The 26,216-nt window shown below is 32.6% G+C and overlaps 2 protein-coding genes across 2 annotated transcripts; both read left to right on the forward strand.

Annotated features, from left to right (window-relative positions):
* Positions 1-3,926: 3,926 nt before the first annotated feature.
* Positions 3,927-10,268, forward strand: LOC134697045 (uncharacterized). Its single transcript, XM_063559061.1, has 5 exons — positions 3,927-3,975; positions 4,717-4,914; positions 6,562-7,244; positions 7,799-8,154; positions 9,909-10,268. Exons 1-5 carry the CDS (start codon positions 3,964-3,966, stop codon positions 10,235-10,237), a joined length of 1,578 nt encoding a protein of 525 aa, XP_063415131.1. The 5' UTR covers positions 3,927-3,963; the 3' UTR covers positions 10,238-10,268.
* Positions 10,269-14,055: 3,787 nt separating this feature from the next.
* On the forward strand, positions 14,056-14,877 carry LOC134697570 (uncharacterized). The gene has a single exon (XM_063559853.1). The coding sequence runs from the start codon at positions 14,056-14,058 to the stop codon at positions 14,875-14,877; it is 822 nt and encodes a 273-aa protein (XP_063415923.1).
* The last annotated feature ends 11,339 nt before the right edge of the window (positions 14,878-26,216 follow it).

The following is a 26,216-nucleotide window of genomic DNA, read 5'->3' on the forward strand; positions in this document are numbered from 1 at the left end:
CTAAATGCTAATGGAATTGCAGGAAAAATTAATAACAAATTAGTACTTCGGTACAGGCATGAACATACTGATATTTCAAATTAAAAGTTATGGATCTTAGAAATTCTTTTATTAGTCAACACAACATCTGCCTCGACCTGTCTTTACTGGAAGGGTAAGAAGAGCCTGCCACACATGTTACGCCTGTGGTGTTGATCATGTTATTACAAACCCGGTAAATAGTCTAATTCGGTAGGTCACATTCGTGAATAGAGAAGAGAATTGTACATTTGTCATTAACGAAGGGATGATCCTCTACTGAATTCATTAGTATTTGGAAGTTATACTTCATCTATGGTAGGCTATCTATGATGAGTTTATCAAAATGAATTGATTTGGGTTCACGATATTTCCGTATCCAAAGAATATTGAACTCTCCGCTTTGCATAAAGATACATGTTATACAATAGACTTATCTTGCTTGAAATCCCAATTCCACCTCGTAGGTGAGTAGGTGAATGAGATTAACGGAAAGTGTACTTTTACTTAAAAATAAATGAAAATAAGTATTATTACCTGAGCTTATCTGAGTTTTCCTGTCAAATAGACGCGCGCAATTGTAATCAAAAGCTGCGCGGATTCGGAATGATTCTTGCGCGCAAATGTAATGGTAATACGCGCAAACGTAATACAATATTTGTCTGTGTTTGTGTTTTGATTTGTTTGTTTTTAATATTATTTTCAATATTTTTTCTATGATAATTTCGAGAAGGAGGTTATCCATTTTTTAATTTAATAATGTACATATAATTTGTTGTCAAATTTTCGGACTCCTTGGTTGTTTTACTAAGATACACAGTAAAATAGTTTGCCCATAACACACATTTTCATTTTTCATACAAGACGACAATAGCCCATAAATAAAGGCAAAAGTAGTATATCGCTGTCCAAAACTTATAAATCCTTGGACAAAAAACAAAATCGGGTAACAAACTAAAACCGAGGGAAACGCATTAAATTAAAGATAACAACGACACAACACTGAAATGCAACACCAACAGAAACGGACCAAGCATCAGACAAAATCCCACGAGAATAACAAATATAACATCAAAACCAAATACATGAATTTGGAATAGACAAGTACCGTGCCACGTTTAATCACAATGTGAATTTACACTCAAAAATAAGAGAAAACAAACGACGCAACGTTCATAAAATTAACGGTACCAATTTTCTTGCACCAGATGCGCATTTCGACAATACATGTCTCTTCAGTGATGCTCGTGGCCAAAATATTTGAAATCCAAAGCTTATATAAAAGATGAAGAGCTATAATCCAAAAGGTCCAAAAAGTATAGCCAAATCAGTGAAAGGAATCAGAGCTTTGCATGAGGGAGATAAAATGTAACACACACAGAAACGAACAATAATATAACAATGGCCATCTTCCTGACTTGGTACAGGACATTTTTAAAGGAAAAAAAATGGTGGGTTGAACCTGGTTTTGTGGCATGCCAAACCTCGCACTTTAATGGCAATGCTAAATATAACATTGAAATGACAACATACTATAACTGGACTACAACACAAATAAATAGGAGAACATATTAGACAAAGAAACACATGATTAATAGATAACAAAAAACAAAATGAAAAATCATCAGGTTTAAAGTTCAATACGCCAAAAAACGCGCCTCGTCCACTCAAGACTAGACGACAAAAGACGCCCAGATATAAAATATCGAAAGTGAAAAATAGTACAAAGTTTTACAGCACTGAAGATCAAAAGTTGAAAAAAGGTTGTGTCAAATACGGCTATGTTTTTATGCTTGGGATAAGAACATCCTTATTATTTATATTAGAACAATTTTAAAAGCTATTGCAAGCAGTAAATTTTATTAAATGAATATACAACAGATATACATAATGAAACTGAAGTATTAACTAATTACAGAAAACTAAACCCGAATACATAATGCTAGGACAAACACAGAATAGACACACCCGACACAGTCCTGGCCTCAACGCAATATCATAAAAAAGACTTAACATACGAAGACGAAAAGGCACAACAAATACGTCACATTTAAATTTATGAAATTTCTGAAACCGCGCAAAAATGACGTCACAGATGAAAAACTATAATTTAAAGTAAGATGGAATTAGGATCGATTTAAGATTATATTAGAACTAAATACTGATATTACATTTAAACACAATTCATATTGCAATACTTATTAATTGCAATTAACTTTAATATATATATATGTCCAGTTTGTTATGAATCCAACTTCAAACGTAAATTATCGTACAGATTACATTGAAAAAAAATTAATTTAATAAATGAAGCGGTGATTACTTTTTCTTTCCATAACAAATAAATATAACAAAAAAAGACGTCAACACATTTGACAAAATCCGATGAGAATTACAAATATAATATTAAACATTTAAACTAAATACATGAATTTGGGATAGACAAGTACCGTAACACATCTTATAGTAATGCGAATTCACATTCAGCAAAACAGTCACAATCGGGAATAAGTCACGTTTGGTCATTAAAAGATTAGACGACATAATGACAAACCACAATCTACCATGTGGTAAAAATGTCCTTAGCTAGTTTGGTTAAAGACACATCGTATGGATCCACCTATTCGTGATGGAGATTCATCTGAGCCATAAGAGTCATCTGCCACCATTTTAGCGGAAGCTGGACTCAATATAAGGTAAAAGTCTGAGTCAGCCTTTTCCTGCCATTTTTTTTTTAAATACCTATCTTTAAAAGAGCTTCATTAGCTATCAATATTTTTTAGCCAATTTTGTTACTTAAGGTGGTATGGGTGTCGTCCTCCATCTTGGATTGTAAAAAACAGAGAATCAAAGGTCAAGATTTTCTATCAAGTTAGCAAATTGTGATGCAGGAATGCACAGATTCAATGTGAATTTTCATTTAAAAGAACCAATTTATAAGAGTATAACTTATAGATATTAACATTTTTGCAAAAGTTGATTATGTTTGGTTGTTTAAAAAAAAAATGCATTTTAAGGGGAGGTAACTCTATAACAGTGCATTTTCTGAAGGATTCTACATGGAATTTTCCTATTTTGTATTTTAGCTGGAAAAAACGTACGGTGACCCTTTCTTTTCTTTTGATAATCTAAAAGCATTGTCTGAAAGCTATCTTTTCCTTAAGTATTTAACAATTCTATCATTTTGTTTAGTTTCTAATCACAAAATGGTGGTTTTTCCTGTATAATCTATACAAAATGTGTCATTTTGTCACGTTTTGTAGCTTGAGAAAATGCGCGGTGACCTATCACTTTTATTATATTTTTCAACGTATATCAATAGATACTACGTTTTGGCACAGTATGAACAAATTCTATAATTTTTATTTTAGACTCCCATACCACCTTAAGTAATGCTTTTCTAACTTGAAATATAAATTTTAAACTATACATTTGTTTCTTATTTCACCAAATACATCTAAAACAAGTACAATGCTTGCCTGATTGGTATCAAGCAAATGGTCATTAAAGTAGAACTTATCAATTCTGAAAAAAAATCTATGGATTGCTCTAAACAATTTGATGAATTTAAAACATCTTTTTTCATTCATAATACGACAATACTTATATACAAATTTCACCTCAATAAAGACCGTTTTTCAATTAGATTTTAACGAGATACAATAATAAAGATAACATTTTTGTTCGACTTTAAGTTTAAATTTAAAGTTGTAGTCAAAAACAAAACATACTGATGTTGTTTGTCAAAGTTTGATTTATCAAGCTGAAGTGGTTGCACAATTTAGAACATAGATTTACCTACATGTCAGCAAATCTGAAACGATGTTCAACACAAGATATCTCTAATGCAATAATCTGCTATATAAACACAAAACAAACAAAATACCAGTAACACCAACATGATAAAACGAAGTGAAGAGTCTACATAAGTTAACGTGAGATATAATGCTTTCAAAGGTAATTATGACTTTTATAAATATTATTATATCGCCCATTCAATGTGTTACGACTGTACAGAGTTATTGCCTAAATTTTCAATCAAGACTAATGTAATATAGGATTACTCCCTTAAAGAAAGCTCTTTAACATTTGTTTAAATTATATTTTATTTTTCGTGGTTTTCCGGGACTCCACTATGACTCGAATAACCGTGAATGAATTTCTTTTATCTTTTTTCCAGATTTAAAGCTAAAACAATATGGAACATTTCGTAATTTGTAGTTTATTTGTTAAGTCATGGTCCTGGGAAAATTTCTATTAAAGCATAAAATGTGTACACAAAGTTCTTTAATTCATAATTAAAATACCTACACAAACACAACATTAAATAATGTGTGTGTTAACTTCGTCTTTGGTGCAGGTTAGATTGACGAGATATATTTGCACAGTATATATAGCTTTTGAATATAGTGTTGCCTATAAAAGAGGGACGAAAGATACCAAAGGGAAAGTCAAACTCATAAATCTAAAATAAACTGACAACGACGTGACTAATAAATGAAAAAAAGACAAACAGACAAACATTAGAACACATGACACAACTAAAGAATAAAGAACACGAACACAACCAAAAACTAGAGGGGGTCTCAGATGCTTCGGAAGGGTAAACAGATCACCATGCTCAATATTTGGCACCCGTCGTGTTGCTTATGTGATAAAAAAAAATCGGTAAATAGTTTAATAAATTATGATTTTCAGCTTTTACTGATGTGCTGCTTTGTTTCAATTTTGATTTCGGATGTGGACTGTCTTTGCAATGAGACGCAGTCATGTGTTTCCGAAGACGGCAAGCATGGGTATTGTATGGGTGGACAGTGCTTAGCTGAAGTCCAGTCTAGGTCAAGAACAGACCTAGAGTTTCGGATTATAGCTAAATACCCGGAGATAAATATCAAGGTAAAAAAACGTTAATCTTTTTGTCACTGTAATTAGTTTATTTATATTTTCCCAGCTAAACGGAGTTGTGAATCAATAACTGAACCAATCAAATGCCCTTTTCCGTAAAGAAATACACTAATTTAATTCAGTTTCCCCAAAATATAGTAGCTTTGTAGATCAATTTATATTATTCCACTGTTTAAACATATTGAATGTTGAATGATAGGTTGAGACTATCCCACGTGTCAATGGACAAATATGCATATACCTTTCTGGGGATCATATTCCCCTCTGAAATGACGGGATTACATTTTGTGACGTCACGTGCGGTTAATGTACATTACGTTTTAAACGTCTTATGTTTCTTTTGAAAAATAGCGATATATGGCTCAACCACTAACTGTTGACAAGTATTTAGCAAGCAAGGGAAGCACTTCCGTCAAAAGTTATTTCTTTGGTAAAGACGTCGTTTATAGTTAACCGTCTGAAATTAAAATTCTACATTGAATTACAAATTATAATAAAACCTAGAAGTTGCAATTCCCGAAGGTTTAACATCTATTAAATTTACTTATATATGTGTTTTATATTACTGCACTTTTTATCGCATAAAGTTGTCTGTGTTATTGTTAATATGTTGGTTTTGTGGTTGCATGATTGCAACTGGTCTTATTAGTACCAACGTTGATAAATTAAAAAAAAAAAACATAATGAAGTTATTGTGTACAAAGTGCTTTTCTAGGCTAACCTTCCCCAGGAACCCTAAATATTGAAAATCGTGTGTTTGCCGAAAAAGTATTTTACGATTTCAGACAGAGCGGAAGGAGCATTTAGTTTAATTTTTTGTCCGTGTGTACGTCTGTCCTTCATTTTCTCCATTGGTTTGTTCTTCAATTGCTTTCCAATCTCTAACTTGAGTTTGCTTATTATCACTAAACACAGTTTAATTTGGATGGCGTCACCTTTTCTTCTCTGGAGTGCTGCCCTATTACAAATGAAAACATTGCTTAATTTGTCGTTTCCGTTTCCTCACTCAAGTTTGTCACCACCAAAATGTAACAAATAAAATTGAGAATGGAAATGGGAAATATTTCAAATAGACAACAACCCGACCATAGAACAGACAACAGCAAAAGTTCAGCATTATGTCTTCAATGCAGCGAGAAACTCCCGCACCCGGAGGCGTCCTTCAGCTGTCCCCTTAACATTTATATATTCTAGTTCAGTTATAACGGACGTCATACTAAACTCCAAATTATACACAGGAAACTAAATAAAAAATCATGCAAGATTAACAAAGGCCAGCAGCTCCTAACTTGGGACAGGGGCAACATCGCGGCGAAGTTTAACAGGTTGTTGTAGATCTCAACCCTCCCCCTAAACCTCTAGCTAATGTAGAAAAACGCGCAGTAAAACCAAGTTCAAGAGAAGTCTGAGTCCGATGTCAGAATAAAAAACAAACAAAAAATAAATACAAAATGACAATAATACACAAATAACAACCGACTAATAACAGTTATTGACATGCCAGTTCCAGACCTCAATAAAACCGATTGAAAATGAAACAGATAAATTCCTGCAATGCAATTAACACGATTGTCTCTTGAATAAAATCTGATATACTTGTCAAAACTCATATTTGAAATATATATATATGTATTGCAGGAAATTCAAAACAAATTCTTATACATCAGAGGAAGTGGACTTGGTTTAAACTGGACAGCGGGAAAAAAAATGACGAAGACTGCGAGTGATACATGGGAAATACTCTTTACATTTACATCTTCGGATGATGGATTCCGGTGCCAAGACTGTTCAAGTGATATAAAGATTACTAAGAAACTTGAATATAGAATTTTGATTGCAGACAAAACTAATATGATTGGTGGTAATTTTGTTGTAGACTTACCAGTTTCGATGTCGTCTTCCTATTTTCACGAAAAACCGTTGATTAAAGTATATCCGTGGTTTTACTCAAAAGCAGGACATACGTCTAATTTCACAATTAATTCTACAGAAATCGGAAAGGAACGCAAGATATATCTGTATTTTCCACCAAGTTTTCACGAAAACACTTATAAAAAATACCCGAATTTGCTTGTCTTTGATTTATATCCTGGTGGTGACTCTAAGATACTAACACCTATTGTCGATAAACTTCTAGCTGAAACTGGAACCACAAAAGAGTTTATCATCATTGGGTATGGGGATTATCAACCAATACATGAACGTTTTGTTCTACTAACACCTGTTCCAGGTACCTATTTGACATGCGCTAACGGGACCTTTTTTAATCTATGCGACAATTGCCTGCCAAAAAATTACACAGTTGATGAAGAATATCTAAGGTAACTATTGTCTTGTTCAAAGAAAAAATAGACAGGAAGTCAGTAGTATGAGATGATATATGTACAAAATCTATAGAGATTCAACATTTTTTCTGCAACATAAATTCAACACCGTTAATAATAAATGAACGCAAAACGTTAAACAATACATTCGGCAAATCAGAACGACGAAGCGGACAAACACTGGCTAACACTAAACATTGAGTAATGACACACATTTTGGGCACTATTAAACGGAATTAAAGATGATATTAGTTATATTAGCATGTATAATAAACAAATATATTGCAAAGTTGCACCGTTATCTACACAGGGTTGGAAAAGAAAATTTGACTGAATAAACTTTATAACTTATGATTTATTTTTAATATCTGTCAACGTAGGATACTAAGTTATGTTGTGTTGAAAATCTTTCAAACAAATAAAATAATCGTCATGTTGGAGTACCCCGTGAGACATTGCAATATTATAAATTGGAAAAAAAATGCATGCTTGTTTACTCTATTTTTAAAATATTGTTTGTGATGCCCTATTTTGGTATTTGTAATTTGCAGGCTAATGATAGAGAAATGTGGAAAACGCGATAACATCCAAGGACTTGGTGATCGTTTACTTGATTTCGTCTTACATAAAGTTCGCCCTAAAGCACAAGAACTTGCGAATAAACGTATCCTGATAGACCAACCCAATACAGGAATAATGGGATATTCTCTTGGAGGCTTAATGTCATGTTATGCTGCATGGACACGATCAGCAATTTTCGGATTAGCTGCCTGCCAAAGCCCATCATTATGGTGGCCTATAAATAACACAACTTTAAATACTTCAGACTTTGATTTTATTAATAACACTCTCAGAGACAAATCTTTTCAACAACGAAGATTCCCACAGAAGATAGTTTTAGATGCAGGTAACCAAAGCTAATAGAAACATTACTTTGCTATACAATTTAAAAGCTAATGACACGTTTTGGTGCACCCATGTGTACATTTCAATATACTATCATCCAGAACCTCAACATAATCGTTCGAAAACCATGTATATCTAATACACGAGAATAAATACGCATTTCAATTTACTACAAATGTATCACGTAAAGGCTCAACATAGTCGTACAAAGAACCAAAATAAATAAATGGCTATACACCTAAATACATGAACGACATGTGATATAATTGGCAAATAGAAAAGTATCACACAAGTCGAAGCTGCTAGCAACAGACTACAACCGTACAACTAGTAAACTAGAAATGACTACAACATGACACAATGTAAAACAGTTCAAATAAGAAAAATAACCGCGTCTGGTGTACTAAATTATAATCCTAGTACCTTTGATAACTATTCACACCACGGGGTCGATGCCAATGCTGGTGGACGTTTCGTCACCGAGGGTATCACCAGCCCAGTAGTCAACACTTCTATGTTGAAATGAATATCAATAATTTGGTCATTGTTATAAATTTCTTGTTTACAAAAATTAGATTTTTTCGGATTTTTTTGGATTTTAGATCCTCAATGCTCTTCAACTTTTTAATTTTTTGGCATTAACATATTTTGATATGAGCGTCAATGATGAGTCTTATGTAGACGAAATGCGCGTCTGGCGTAATTAGTTATATTCCTGGTACATTTAAAAACTATTTACACCACTGGGTCGATGTCACTGCTGTCGGACGTGTCGTTCCCGAGGGTATCGTCATCCCAGTAGTCAACACTTCAATGTTGACATGAATATCAGTAATGTGGTCATTGTTATAAATTTCCTGTTTACAAAATTTGGAATTTTTCGTAAAAATAAAGGATTTTCTTATCCCAGGCATAGATTACCTTAGCCGTATTTGGACAACTTTTTGGATTTTAGATCCTCAATGCTCTTCAACTTTGTACTCTTTTGGCTTTATAAATATTTTTAAATGAGAGTTACTGATGAGTCTTATGTAGACGAAACCCGCGTAAAGTATAATCCTAGTACCTTTGATAACCATTTATATGGTCTGGTTGTTGTCTCTTTGACACATTCCCCATTTCCATTCTAAATTTTATTTATTATTAAAAGTTAAATGCAATTTATTTAAGAAATGCACAAAGGACACAATTAAAACATCAATAGTATTAAAATTAAAAGATGAATGCAATTTACTGTGCACGTACAAAGTACACAATTAAAACTTCAATAACAAATTTATCAAAATACATTTATTATTGAAGGATGAATGCAATTCATTTGAGAAATGTACAAAGTACACAATTAAAACATCAATGAAAAAATATCAAATTACATTTATTATTAAAAGATGAATGCAATTTATTTACGAAATGTATAAAGTACACATTGAGGACATCAATAAAAAAATACCAAAATACATTTATTATTTAAAGATAAATGCAATTTATTTAAGAAATGTATAAAGTACACAAATAGGACATCAATAACAAATTTATTAGAATACATTTATTATGAAAAGATGAATGCAATTTCTTGTTAACATACAAAGTACACAGTTAAAACATCAATAAAAAAATGATCAAAATACTTTTATTATTAAAAGATAAATGCAATTTATTTAAGAAATGTTATTACAATCAGTACATACATGCGAAAAAAAGATACATTCTATCAATAGATTCAGCCTTTATAAAATAGTTTGTTATCTATTTTAGGGAGTGAAGAAACTGTTAGCCCATACAAACTCACACAGTCAACTGTTGAAACTGCAAAAAGGATATCAAATACCCCTGGTTTTACCATGAATCATAATGTTTGGGTAAACATATACCCAGGAGAAACTCATACTGTTTTGTCATGGTTCAGTCGATTCTGGACAGTATGTCAGACATTGTTACCATCTGAAGGAGCTCCACAAATGCCTCGAATTCACACAGACCCCAGTGGGGTTGTTGCTAATAGTGCTTCGAGTTATTTGTACATTAATTTTACATTATTAATTTGTGTTCAGTGTGCAAGGTTTTTATTTTACAAAGAAGTTTAGTAAAGTTGTCAAGAAAAGGTAGTTTCGTAAATCCCGGTCAGATAAAAGTGTAGTAATTTCAATATAAAAATCTTAACACACATGAATCAATTTTCTTCTAATCTAATAGTTATATTTTGTAAATAAAATTTATCTTCTAGATATCTTCAATTGACAGCTTACAAAATATGATTTAAACATTATAGGACACATGTACATGATGTAATACAACAAATAACATTTGATATAAGTATAGTAATTTTATCTAATAATTGATATTTATTTTCATAAATTGTATTGCAAAATTACACCAATTAGCTTAAAGGTGACAATTAGAAAAATGAAAAAAGTATTATTACAAAAATACTGAACTCCAAGGAAAAAAATTCAAAAAGGAAAGTCACTAATCATTTGGCAAAATCAAAAGCTCGATCACAACAAACGAATAAACAACAACTGTCATTTTGCTGACTCGGTATATGTATTTTTTTATGTAGAAAATGGTGTAGCATTCCTGGTTTGATATCTAGCTTATATTAAATGTTATGTTAGATTCACTATTATACAGTGAAATAGAAAGCATGAACCTGTCTTACATTGATCTGTCTTTCTCAGATCTACAGGCTGTTTAAATAGACGCAAATGTGACGAACAAGTCCAATGTGGAGGCTTTTAATATAATTACAAATTTAATTTGAGGACAAAGATCTTGAGATGATGGCATTTTGTCTCTTAGATTTGAAAAACCATTTAAACGTTTGCTATAGTTATACTACATTAACAAAAAATGATTTAAATTACCTAGGACTTTACTTTTCTTTCATAATCTCTGTACGTTTTGGACATTAATGTATCTAACAACTGTAAAACACAGGGAAAAATTATTTTAGGATTTGATAAATTGTCCTTTGTTCTCATTGGTTTTCAACGTTCCTGTATTCGTTTTTCTTCTCCTTTTTAAAAATGGAGATCATCACAAATACGAGTAATTCTCCCAGTTCCGTGACGGCCAATAAACTGGCTCCTAGAAATAGTCCCGTTTGTCCACCTAGATTTCCTTAAATTTATTAAGTGACATACTAGAAATGCAATTGCTATTAAATATAACCCACATAATGTTCGTGTAATTACAAAGGGATAATCATGCACACTAATTTCTTTACACATTTATAGATTAACAAATAAGGAGATGCGGTGTTATTGCCAATAACCAATGAGAAAACTTTCGAAATAAGACTTGAGAAATAAGGATGTAACCAACTAAAGGTCGTCGTACGACATTCAACAGTAAGCACGACCAATACCTTATAGTAGGCTATAACAGAACCCTACATTACAATATATAAATCAATTAATGATAAAACAAAACACAGATAACCAATTGTAATTGACATCTGCTACCAATGACAACCACTCAATCACAGGCTTCTGGCGAAAGACAGTCATCAATATTGCAGCGAGGTTGCATTTTTTTTGTGTATAGACATCTGTCCATTGTTGAAGATTGCAAACATTATTTCTGTCGTTAATTTTATGTCTTATTGGCGTGTAACCAACATATCTTATTGATAATGTGATTGCACAAACCACCTCTAACACCTGACATTTGTGTAACAGAACAACATAAGATGATTACTGTTTAAGAATCCATCAAAAATGGCCCATTCTATCCTCTTGATACTTAGCACAGAAACGAAAAAACAAAAAGATTACATAAAACAGTGACTCAAGAGTAAAAGCGCAGTTACTTGAATACTTAAATATTTAGTTACACAGACTTAAATATCAATCAATACACCTCCTATCAAAATGGACTACCTTTAAGACTAAATAAACTCATCATAGATACCAGGATTAAAATTCAACAAACAGTTTGACGGTTTGTTGTTTAATGAGAGTTATCGTTAAAATGAGGACGTGAAATTCCGATTGTATTAAAATAGATATAAGAAGATGTATTATTAGTGTCAACGAGAAAATTCTTCATCCGAGTCACAATTTGTAAAAGTAAAACCATTATAGGTCAAAGTACGGCCTTAACGCGTAACTTTAGATCACACCGAAAAGCAAACTATCAAAGGCCCAAAATTTGACAACATGTAGTGTTAACATATTCAAACGTAAACATCAACGTCCTAATCTATATAATTAAAGGCAACAGTAGTATACCGCTGTTCAAAACTCATATATCCATGGACAAAAAACAAAAAAAAAATAAACAAACCAAAACCGAGCGAAACGCATTAAATATAAGAGGAGAACAACGACACAACACCGAAACGCAACACACACAGAAACAGACCAATCATCAGACAAAACACCACGAGAATAACAAATGTAACATGAAAACCAAATACATGAATTTGGGATAGACAAGTACCGTGCCACGTCTTATCTCAATATCTCAAAAATAAGAGAAAACACAAACGACTCAACGTTAAAATGCAACACAAAGAGAAACGAACAATATTATAACAATGACCATCCTCCTGACTTGGTACAGGACACTTTTAAAGGGGAATAAAAGTGGTGGGTTAAAAAACGATACACGAGTAACAAATCAACAAATGACAACTATTTGACATCTGATTTCTGTCTTAGGACAGGTGCAAACAAATGCAGCTGGTTAAACGACTATATAGACACCAATCCTTATCTCCATCTTTATCTGAAACAGAAGTGTAACATCACAACATAGAAATATAACTTATTAATTGAAATATCTTAACCAAATCAATAGACATATTAACAAAAAGTGAATATACACTGAACGAATGAATTTGATTTATGACACAATGAAATAAAAAATTCCCGAGGCACATAAGTATAACGGGAATTGATTGTCTTCTTGCGCATGTGTAATACATGTACGTGTAGGCGTAGGAATTTTTGGCGCCAAAAAATTAGGTTGTAAAGTGACTGTTTTATATAGTTAATTCTAGCCTGTACTTCGTACTGTGAACATCGTATTTTGTGAGTGCCGTTCACCGTCACGCTATGGATGACTTAGAAAATAATGTGAAGCGTATCGTTAGTGAAGAAGTAAATAGATCACAGAATAAATTTTTATCTAAGTTGGACAGTTTATTTACTACTAAATTTCAAGTTTATGACCAGCAACAGAAGGAACGTTCGGACGCACAGTTCAACCGTATTCACAATGACCTTTTATCAACAGACAGTTACAAATTTCAGAGGAAAAGTTGTGAAGATCAATTTAAGTTCAACCAGAAAGTGTCTGTCGCGTTGAAAGAAGCAGAAGCTGTTATCGAGCCAAAAGACCCATCTGCCGCGAGGGCTAAACAGAAGATATCTGAAGGTATTGAACTTTTAAATTATCGGCAAAAATTAGTAAAGATGGCAGACTCTTCAGAATGTGGGTGGAAATTGGTTCAGGAGTATACCGCAAATCCTTTGGCGGACGATTCAGAAGATGACAGAAAGATATTTCGAGCACAAAACAGAGCGGAAAGGAAGATCAAAGCAGACAGAGTAAAGAGGAGATCCCGCGCTGAGCCTTATGTAAAACCAGCGAGTTCCAGTGGAAGCAGAGATAGACAGACAGTATCAAGGAAGCCTGGTGTTTGTTATAATTGTTACAAGCCTGGTCATTGGCAGAATGAGTGTCCTGAAAAGAAACGACCAAAGGAATAAAGCAAGAGCAGTTTGTGCGTGACGCCGTGGTACATAGTGGAATTGATGAAACTCACCCTTTGTACAGTTCGGTTGCCAGCTTATCAAGACGTTTATTGGGATCCAGAAGTGACAGTACTGTGAAAAAATATTACTATGGTTTTTTAAAGTGGGAAAAATTTGTTAGTAAACATTGTTTAATTTCTATGCCTGCCTCGCCTATACATATTGCTTTATATTTGTCTAATTTGTTAGATTCCGGATCAACGTACAGTACGGTATCATCTGCTGTTTATTCAATTAAATGGGCACATGAAATGTGTGGTCAAATTGACCCTACAAATAACTCTTTTGTTGACAATTTAGTTGAATCAGCTAAAAGAACTGCTAAACCTGTTGTTAATAAGAAAGACCCAGTCACTACTGATATCTTAATTCGGTTATGTTCTATGTTTCATTTTTCTACAGATTTACTGGTAGTTAGGGATCTTTTGATGACTTTGCTAGGTTTCAGTGGTTTTTTACGTTTTAATGAGTTAAGTCAGCTTAGATGTAACGATTTTTTCGTAAAAGAAGAGCATTTAGTTATTAAGATTAGGCGAAGTAAGACTGATCAGTACAGATCAGGTGATGAAATTTTAATTTGTAAAGGTCATACTTTGGCTTGTCCTTATGCTATGTTTTTTAGATATGTAAGTTTAGCTGAATTAGTTTTGGATAGTGATATGTTTTTATTTCGACCTTTGTACAGAAGTAAGAAAAAATGTGCATTAATTAGTATTAACAAACCTATTAGTTACACTACTGCTAGGGAGTGTGTTATTAAGAGATTAAGACTAGTTGCACCTGAATTGAATCTTGGGTTGCATTCTCTTAGGTCTGGTGGTGCCACTATGGCGGCAAATTCAGGTGTCAATGAAAGGTGCTGGAAGCGCCATGGTAGGTGGAAAAGTGATTCAAGCAAAGACGGCTACGTAGCCGACTCTGTAGAAAGTAGGTTAGCCGTATCTAAAACTTTAGGCTTGTAGTATATTTATTTTCTTATTTTTCTATCTTTGTTGCTCTATGCAGTACTCGAGCTAGTCAACAACATAAGTTTGTGTTGTGTTTTTCTTTATATAGTTAAGATGTATTAAGTGGAAAGAAGACTAAAAAATTCCCGAGGCACATAAGTATAACGGGAATTGATTGTCTTCTTGCGCATGTGTAATACATGTACGTGTAGGCGTAGGAATTTTTGGCGCCAAAAAATTAGGTTGTAAAGTGACTGTTTTATATAGTTAATTCTAGCCTGTACTTCGTACTGTGAACATCGTATTTTTAAGGAAAAAAGATTTGCATAATTTTGTATTTGATAAATATATTGATTTTTATGTAGGTTGATTGGCTATACAAACGTAATCGTATTTAGACTTTTGTATCAAAACTTTTTATAGCCCTTGAGTCCTAATGACTCGGTTTTTTTTGTTCTATGCAGTACTCGAGCTAGTCAACAACATAAGTTTGTGTTGTGTTTTTCTTTATATAGTTAAGATGTATTAAGTGGAAAGAAGACATACAAATTGAATACAATAAGGTGTGAATGATTAATATATCACTGCGAGATGTAAAACAATTAAAAGCAATTACAATAGCCTTGAACAAAAAGCCCGGATATACAATAATATGCACAGGTAAATGAGAATAATTTTGTTGTAAGGTGAACAGTTGAAATGGAGAATGGTACTATGATTTACTAAATAAATATATGCATGGTACAAAGACGTCAAAAATTTTAGTTATACCAAACACTTATCAAAGCTAGTATATAAACGAGATATCTTCATGATGTCAGATTTCGAAAGTTCACCTCAATTCTATGGAATAATGTACGTAGTAAAGTAATTGATAGTGGGTAATTCCCCGACTCATACATTTGAGTTTATTGTATACATATAGCTTACGTTCATTGATCTAAACAGCGGAAAGCATTATCGATCATTTTTTTAAACGATCAAAACCAAAGTAATACATTTTGTCGAAATTTATATTTCTGGCAAGTGTTGTTTCAATCGCCGACCGTGCAAGGGCTGTATAGCTAGTCAAGGTCGTTAAAACTTCCATCATTAAACATTTCAATGCGCGTTCGATACTGTTTTCAGGTGATTTAAATTGGACGATGACTAAATTATGCTAAACCATCCAACGACATTATGTCTATTGATTTGGATAACATTATGGTAAAAAATATTATAATTAAAACCATACAAATTAAACTTACCAAATATCTGCACTGTAGAAGTATGTACAGGTAGAGGTGAAGAATAATGAAGTTCCTCCTTTCATTGAGATTGTGTTACACATATGAAAATAGATTTAATACATTTGTGGTTTGTAGATTTGGTTTTATAATAACAAAGTTGTTTGCTCTCATCAATATACGAACCTCTTATTAATATTACTAAAATCCTAACATATATTTATGGACTTTTAATGTTTTTGAGGTGCAAATATAAAGGGTCAATACAAGTCCTTAATTGATTGTTAGGATTTTAGTTATATTGATAAGAGTTTAGTATATTGAGAAAACTACTTTATTATTATAAACCCAGATTTACAGACATTTAATTAACTGTAGCTGCCATAAAAGATCACAATGTTCAATTCAGAAAAAAAAACTAGTAGTTTCTAGCGCTCTTAAAGGAGAAACAAATCGATGTTCAAGATAACAGATAGCTCAAAATAAATGTTTTCAATTGGTTATTAATGATTTGTAAGGAAAATAAAGTTATCGATTTGTAATGAAAGAAAGTTATAATTTTGTAATTGATGAAATGTGTGTTCCTATTTGTCCGCAATGAACTCAAAATGGCACACCAATATCCAACAACCACAGCTAGTGTGGTATCCATTTCATATATCAGTATATACCGACATAATGTGCTACCTGTAGTTGTGTGTGGATGCAACAAACAAATAACAAATCTGAATGAATAACTTAATGACTCAAACGGTTTAAAAAATAAAGCAGCAAAGTTTTTGATGATGTATTCTACGTTTATTAGGTATCTATATAACAAATGTAAACAAAAAAAAACATAATGTTTTGTAATGTGCATTTTCGTCCTATTTTGTTTTAATTGGCCTTGGTTGTTTCTTAGTAGTGGGTTCGCCTCAAGTGTTTTAAGTCATTGGTTCGATCTTGGGAGGGTGCAAAATAAAACGGAACAGATTTGCTGCATCCCCGCATAGCTAACAACATCCAGATGTATTAAGAAACATTGGTCGACTAAGAGTCAGAAAACGGGTAGAGTAACATGTCTTTTTGATATCTGTTGGTAGTGTCATGAACATGCGACTCAGAATTCATTTCTTGTACAACTCAGATTCAATTATGGTGTAGTCCCGACATGCATTCGAAATTTTTCATTGGACATTAAACACTAGTTCATCAATTTTTACAATTCTTTAATTAATATATGAAAAATTTATCTACTGAAAGTTCTGGGTCTGATTATTTTTCAATGCATCAGTTTGTGTTGCGAGGATTTATTCAATTGTACGTGCAAGTGCTTTTATGGACGTATTTCCTGTTTAACAAAATAGGAATATAAGAGACTTGTCAAGATCAGCAATCGTTCGAATAATATTGTTTATAATAGTCCATTGTACTTTGTGTGCAGCATATGTGCGGTGAACTATAGATGTTAATTTCTGTGTCATTTGGTCTGTAATGGAGAGTCATCTCTTTGGCAATCATAACATATCTGCTTTTTCATACTTTGTGTACTCAGGAAGAAAAATAAACTATGTTGTAATGCGTGTTCTTTTATATGTCACCGTTTTATTTTAAAATGTTTTAAGCATTCAGCATGGATATTAGTATCACCGATAGTCTTAACTAAAATTTGAAAGTAATTACCTACATAAAAATCCGTTATTTAAACAGCATAAACGGCATTTGAAATGTTATGCAATAGAATGCGTTTTTCAGAAAAATAACGGTTATCTTCAATTGAAAGCAATCGACATCTAAATCGAAATATTAACTAAACATTCATTTACAAGATGACTCACTTTGTGAATCACATGATTCGATAGGGATTAAACTTTGGTATCCTTCGCCTTTTTTACATAATATTTTTAACCCGTTTTCAATCGTACCCCAATCAATGAAAGTGGTATCGGTGGCAGAGTAAACTAATTATACTCTGCAAAAAAAGAAACGCATAATGAATTTTTTGGAATTTTAATACATATATTTTTAATGGAAAATTTTACAATTACTAACAAAAATATTCACTCAAAAAGTGTTTGATTGAGAAAAGGAAGATGAATTCCTTCGAAATTGATGAATAAAAGCAATCACAATTAAAGTTACTGTCAATGCCATTAATAAGTACCATCAATGACAACCACTCGCTGCTTAGACAGCTACGTATCTCCTCTGTATGGATGCTATCAATGTTCTTATGTTGTTGCGTGGAATTGCTCTCCATTCCTGTTACCGTTTCAACATTGATGGAGTTGATCAAGGGTCTTAGGCGGGGTTGACGCTTGTGCATACGTTTATCCAGTTTGACCAATAGATGCTCAATATGATTCAAGTCCGGTGATTTGGAAGGCCAAGGTAGCACATTGATGTTATTATGCTTACGGTTGTCCATTATTAAACGCGCTGTATGAGACCTGGCTTGTCCTGCTGGAATAACGTCATCTGTCGATCAATAAGATGCATAATTTTTACAGAATAGGGTGAAGGTTTGGTACCATTAAAACCTTTAAACCCGCAGCAATTGTTTGCACCTGTCCTAAGTCAGTACATTTGTAGTTGTCGTTTGTTGATGTGTTTCTCGTTATTTTATATAGACAAGAACGTTGCTTTTCCCGTTTAAATGCTTAAACACTAGTAATTTTTGGGGCTCGTTATGGCTGTTAGATTTGAGCCAAGGCTCCGTTTTGATGACCGTACTTGGCCCTATTATGATTTACTTTTATAAATTGTGACTTGGATGGAGAGTTGTTTTATCTGCACTCATACCACATCTTCTTATGTCTATGTAAGGTGAGATTGGAGAATTCCGTCTCTGTACCTTTGAGCTATTAAATTACCCGAAACATGTACCAATTTCGTTTAACGGTAAGTCGAATAAGCTACACCATGACACTTCCTCCATGGAAGCTGTCCACTTCTTGGACAAACGAAGAAGCAAAACGTTTATTCATTCGCCAGTAGACTCGAGTTCTTCCATCATGTTTATGAAGCATAAAACGAACCACTGATCCAGATTCTGTGCTAGTTGCAGAATTTCCGTCCTTCAAATCTGTTGTACCTTTGGACTCCATATCGTCCGTGTAACAGCCACATCATGGGTAAAATACGGCCGTCTAGGTCTAATGCCATGTTGTTGCAGTCGATTGCGGATTGTTTGTTAGCTGATTCTTTTCAATATTTGTGTTTAAACTGCAGTGGGCGTTGCGATAACTGGTCGATTCCGCAGATGAAATACACGAATATAGCAACCTTGTCCAGGAGTCCGTTGGCGAAATCGACCACTCCTTGGGTGGTCCTTAGTACAGCCAGGTTGCTGGTATACATTCCAAAGTCGTGCTCTTGTTTATATTTTTAGTTCTTGCTTCTTCACTTTGGGACACTACGGCATGGAGACGAACGTTGACGATATTTAGAATAGCAGGGCATATTTTTAACGTCGTGGTGAAATAAATCTTAAAACTAGGTCCTTATATACGCAAAAATGTAACAGTTGAGTTGAATTGACCATAAAATTCTCGTGCAAAATTTCGGGGCGAAAAATGTCTTATGGAATTTTAGCTAGTCGCAAATTTCATGTGGTAGAGAGCCAAATCAAAATAACGGGTATTTAATGTTAATATGCGTTACATGTATCAAAATACAACAATTGACATTTACTAAAAGGGTTCATATTCATAAGGAGAACAAATTTAATTTCAAATTTGCCTGACTGTGTTTTTGACAGAGTCATTTTCCAAAAAGTTTCATTTTAATAAAGAGAAATGTTTCGGTTTAACAAAATGATCTTTTGATAAATCTGCCTGTCCAAGTAACTAAATTTTGTGTTTCTATTGCAGGCGCAACATTTCCATTTTGGTTATAAACTCGACAGAAATACAGAAACAGATATGCGTAGAAATTATTAACCTTAAATGTGCCTCATTAAGATGTCTGCGGGTATTGTTTTAAACAGTTTTGATTAGAGTCCATGAGTTGGACACATTTAGATCTTATAGGAAATAATCATTTGGTGAAAAAAAGTTTCATCTCTACATCGATCATGAGTATTATCAAGGTAAATAATTTCTCCGTTACTTTATGGCTGTCAAGTTGAAAAACCGAAAAGGAAATGTACCACCTGCATTTTTTTTTTCATAATAAATTTCTTTTTATTTTCATATGAATATAGTAATAAGTTAAACACCTTATGTGCACAATAATTATAATATATAAACAGAAGATATACAACATATTAGATAGACACAGATGAAATAGTTTGAAACATTGCAGAAAATGATTGCAAGACAAAGGCTGTTTGGATATAAAATACATACGATATATATGTTGTCTATTGTACATCTATGTTTTTATGACAATAAGGGAGTCCAGGGGTTCCGGAAGCTCTCTGTCCTTATGAATATTTCATTTTTTATGAAATTGTTTTTTTCTATTAATATTTTTTATGGAATTGTTTTTTTCTATTAATATTTTTTCTTATAAATTATTGTTTAGTGCTATCATATTTGTTAATGATAGTTTGAAAGCTTCTATAAATGAACATTTTGGTTAACAGAATTGTTAAATTTCCTATATAATTTTTATCGGTTTATTTTAGAATACCAAAAACAGAACCAAATCAAAATTCAAAGTTAGTTTTTTTCTATAGCATCTCAAATATCCAGGAGCTAATTATAAGGTCTTCTAATAATTTTGATATATGTTCATTTGTTTCGACCCCTCCGCACTCTAAACTACACCTTTTGTATCTTTAACTTTTTTAAAGATAAATGTATTCGTGCTTTCAATTCGATGCATTATACTGTATTGAAATCCCTGCAATTTTGAATTCTTGATTATATAAAAGGGCAATGTATGGATATTTGTTTTTCAATTGTAGTTTGTATTGAAAATTAATGGCCATTTTTGCTCACATTTGAGTCCTAACTATTTAAATATTACACATGTCTTTTGAATCTCTCTGGGATTTAAAAAAAAACCCTTCATAAATGAGGTCAAAACTGGGCCGTTTTCTCTCACTAAGTCATTGGGACATAAATTATATTCTTTTAAATATTTTTGTTATTGCATAAATTAGGCCTTGATATGTTAGGAAATAAGTTTTGATATTGTATACATTTTAAAAGTGAAAAAGGAGTAGGTTCGATATGGGCTGATTTTGTCATAATGGTTCAAGATCGTCTAATGAAAGATCGTCTGACACTTTTTAAACACTTAAGTGTCTACTTCAGTTGATTCAATTTGTTCATGTGAAAGATTTGAACTGATTTATTCCGTAAAGATGCTCAAATTCAATCTTAAATATGAAAAAATATCAATTATGCCATAGTATGCCGTGTTCATTCTTAACTTCATATATGTTATGAATTATGATCAAATACAACTTACATATAAATATTAAGAATGAACACGAATGCGGCCAAATGTGTTTTTCAGCTTTTTATAGGGGCCATTGAAAAAATTAAAAGTTTCACAAGTATTGAATAATTTCTAGTAATTCTTCTTGTCCAGTATAATTTTAAACATTTTATGTCTTTTTCAATATTTGTCATTTTTAAAACCTTCTAAACAGTTAGGTTGGGATAAAGTGTCTCTTTTAACTTCATCTGGTTTGTTATCCCAGATAAAGGAAAATATTTTGTCAGTAAAATGTTTAAGCTTTGTGCTATTTAAACTAGGTATGAACAGTAATGAATATTATAAGTGTTTTAGTCACAGTTATTTTTCCCATTGGGGAGAGTATTTGATTTGTCCAAGTTTTTATGAAATTTTCGATTTCTTTCATCCTGGGGTTATAGTTTTCAATTATATTTTCAATTTTGTTAAGATCAACTATAATTTTTCCAAAGAAACTATCATGTATATGTGACTCTTAATATTTATGTTCAGTATGATTACTAAAGCCATTTCAAGCAAATATGACAGAATTCTGCAAACTTGCGGCACGTAATGAAACCAAATAATAGTATGTGTTTAAACAAGGTAAGAAAGAATGATACGTTATATATATGTTCCGGACCATATGAGTATTTGGACCATACGCGTATGGTCATGACCATATGGGTATATACTCATATGGTCCGACCATACGCGTATGATCCGACCGTACGCGTATGGTCGGGGTAATTTACACTCTGTTACAGTTTACTTCAAATACGTCTGAACTCTTCATATGGTATGACTGTTCATTAAAAAGACGCTATCATATAAGTAATTTTATATTACTTTATATAATCGTAACAAAAAGATTAGCTAAAAATATTAAGTTTCAAATAGTTAATGTTATTTACTTGTCAAAACTATGATAGAATCATATTCAAAACAGTGTGGTCCTGGCCATTGATTGACGATCTGAATTATCCCATTGACTGGGACAGATTAGGTGAACGTTTGTCTGTAACGACCATTGCTCACTTCTTACTTATTATAGAATTTAAACTGTGGGGTCACCAAAGGTTCTTAACGTCTTTAATAATAAAATAATTCAAAAAAAAAATTATTCAGGAATAACCTTTATGTTTTGATTTATATTATTGATATAAATCAACACATCGTATTATTCCGGATTCGTTTTTCGAATTGCTTTATTTAGGTGTTGAGAACCTTTGGTGACCCCACAGATTCAGTGTCTTTAACAAGTACATAGTGAGCAGTGGTTGTTACCGACAAACGTTCAACTTATCTGTCCCAGTCAATGGGATAATTTAGGTCGTCAATCAATGGCCAGGACCACACTGTTTTGAATATGATTCTAAACGCATTTTATACCAATGGTCATTGCCGATGTTCATTACCGATGGTTATTACCGATTTGTTATAACGAGTGAATGGCAATATGTCGACTTACAAAAATATTTCAAAAAAGGAGTAGGGCCAGTAAGACCCCTGTTTGGCCCCAAAATATAGCAGTTTTACAAAATTGTTAAAATGTAAACTTTTAGTTATTCATTGGGCAGAAGAATGCTTCTGCTACATAAATATGGGATGTTTTTTACAATACAATGCACATATATAGGGTACTAGCACCATTAAATCATGCTACATTACTGAAATCTTCACAATTCAAGCATTTTAGTTAAATTTTAGACGGTTTCCGTTTAAAACGAAAGTGGCCGCATTCGTGTTCATCCAAAATATTGAAATGGAAGTTGTATTTGATGATCATACATAACATATATAAAGATTGAGGATGAACACGGATGCGGCCACTTTCGTTTTTGACAAAAATCATCTGAAAAGTGACATTTTTTCGCATATTTGGTAGATTTTTCATATTTGAGCTTGAATCGGATCGTTTTTAATGACTAAATAAGTAAAATTCTTTCACATAAATTAATAGAATCATATGAAATAGACACTTAAGTGTTTAAAAAGTGGTCAACATCTTTCGTCAGATGAAACTCAAATTTGAGGCCAAAATCGGTCCTTACCGGACCTATTCTTTTCTTAATGATCTGTTACACAAGAAGTCAATTGAAAGTACATGTAACACATTTTATTTAAATTGTCTTGTGAATATGGAGTATTGCAGTCGTGTTACGATATTTGAGATCTAGAGCTTCCTAAAACATCGTAGATATATCGGAATGGCCCAAGACCTCGGTATCACTGTACGCAGCTGCAAAAAGGCTAACTTTTCTTTCATTCGCAAACAAAAGATGCAAATGAAAAGGATCGTGCACAACCAGGACTAGTAAATGCAAAAAATCTATGATACCGTGTGGAAGTAACTGTCACCTCAAGCCTACATGCAAGAATGTTTTTAGCGATGAAAACTAACTAGGGCATCAATATTTAATTTTTACGAAGCCTTTGAATTGTAGAATTAATACATTTCATGTAACCATCATTGCTTTTTTATATAGTTTTTGTATTGATACGTTTATAATATAATTGGAAAAAATACCTATATGGTCCAAATACTCATATGGTCCGGCCCGTTAATAAACAAACGAGTATTATACTCATATGGTCCGACCATACGCGTACGGTCGTACCATACGCGTATGGTAGTACCATATGAGTATACGCATATGGTCATGACCATACGCGTATGGTCAAAATACTCATATGGTCCGCAACATATATATTCTACGCCTGCAAAATTTATCGATTTCAAATATGATAGTGGGTATGTTTCAGAATTTTTTATAGAACTCATACATTCAAAGAAATAAAGAGATGCGATAGCATTGAGACTTCAAACCACCATCACATGATGTGGATATAAGCAATTCAAGGTCACCGTACGACCTTCAATAATGAGGACAAAAACCATGATGTATATTAAAGTCCATAACACGAAAAAGTGTAAAACAATTCAAACGAGAAAATTTAATGGCCTTATTTATAACAATACAATTTACAAAAAAAATTATGTGATAGACATTGGCAACGATATTCACTAATTCACAAGTAATCGGAATCATAGATTACGACGAATATATTCCTATTGTCGAAATCATAATCCCGTTCTCTATTCGTAGAATTTCATCTATCGAACTTGACTAAAATGGTTTGCACTTAAATGAGCAACAAGACGGAATATAGTAGGATCTGCCTACTCTACAGGATCACATGTGATTACAGAATGGGTTTGTGTTGCTTATTCTGTAGTTATCAGTTTTGAGTTTGTAAAATGTTGTTTGTCTTTTGGATGATTTTCTTTCTTTCTTTTTTTTACATGACATTGTCATTTTGTTTTGATGAGTTTGAATGTTACTTTGGTATCGTTCTCCTTTTTTCTACCGTTATAAATGGTCTTTATTCTTTTCTTTGCATGATACTTACCTATCCTGTCTAAATAAAGATGACATCCTGAATATGCCAGTAATAGTTGACGATGTTTTGATTTTGATTTTTTATTTGCATTCCGATAGAACAAGACATCATAAAGATGACAAAGTCTACCTTTTCAATCAATGTAGCCTGTGATATTAAATAATACTTTCGTTGTTATTATTGTTATTATGCATAAGTTATATAAATGCAAGATGACAGACGAATGACAGTCTAACAGTGATAAATATAGATAGTATATCAGTAAGGCAGTGAAAGAAAAAGAAAACAGAAAGATCAAGAAAGATACAATTTAATAGTCAAGAGTGAACATGGTTCCAAACATTTGACTTCTTTAACCTTTATAAAATATTCATCATTATATACGTAAAGACTAATTAGTCATAATCTGTTTCATGAAAATGCACACATTGTTGTCAATACATTGGAATTTTATCCTACTAATGAGAGGTTTAGCTAGCAATAAAACCAGGATTATTCCACAGTGTTATACATCAGAAAATGCCTGCACCAAGTCAGGAATATGACAGTTGTTGTACACTCGTTTGGTGAGTTTTGATTTTGCTATGTTATTGGTGACTTTCTATTTTGAGCTCTCCTTGGAGTTCTATATTTTTGTTTATATTTTTTACATGTTTTACCAAAGAAGATACAAACATTTGTTTTAAAGAATGGAAAGACAAAACAACTATCCAAACAAGTGGTCTTAACTGCATGGGAGTACATGCAAGTAGCAAAATCTTACCCCTGTTTTACTTCCTCTCAATTTCAAGTCGCATTAAAAAAAAATGCCTTCGTCTGCGTTTTAAAACTCTGCAAGACCAATATTTTGGATTGCTGTCAATTTGTTGTTGTCCTGAGTATGCACGAAATATTCGTCATTTAACGTTAGTCAAACAACATTCATCAATCGAATTTGTATAAAATTCTACTTTCTCCTTTTGCGATGCCGGTTTTGCACCATTATCTTCGAAGCGCTCTAGGATTGTCGTACTTTGTTAATTAGCCTTAACCACTACGCGGGCCCTTTAGTTAGCTGATCTCAATAACGAGGAAATGTATCCGACCTTGACTTAAAACAAAAAAAAAAGCATATGAGTTGATCGATGGTCAGTTTGGGAATTTTTAATTAATACTGGAAAATGAACGTTATTATTGTCATTCTAATCTTTATTTTGCAGGTTATTCGATCTTTTTGGAAAGAGGGACGAAAGATACCAGAGGGACAGTCAAACTCATAGATTGGAAATAAACTGATAACGCCATGGCTAAAAATAAAAAGACAAAAAGACAAATAATAGTACAGAAGACACAACA

This window comes from Mytilus trossulus, chromosome 14 (assembly GCF_036588685.1).
Source record: "Mytilus trossulus isolate FHL-02 chromosome 14, PNRI_Mtr1.1.1.hap1, whole genome shotgun sequence".
NCBI classification, from domain to species: Eukaryota; Metazoa; Mollusca; class Bivalvia; order Mytilida; family Mytilidae; genus Mytilus; species Mytilus trossulus.

Bases quoted from the DNA above. Each gene is read 5' to 3' on its own strand.
- LOC134697045 (XM_063559061.1), top strand. The intron at 4,915-6,561 runs GTAAAAAAACGT...TATGTATTGCAG, and splicing joins ACCCGGAGATAAATATCAAG to GAAATTCAAAACAAATTCTT. The intron at 7,245-7,798 runs GTAACTATTGTC...TGTAATTTGCAG, and splicing joins GTTGATGAAGAATATCTAAG to GCTAATGATAGAGAAATGTG.
- LOC134697570 (XM_063559853.1), top strand. From the start codon at position 14,056: ATGCCTGCCTCGCCTATACATATTGCTTTATATTTGTCTAATTTGTTA.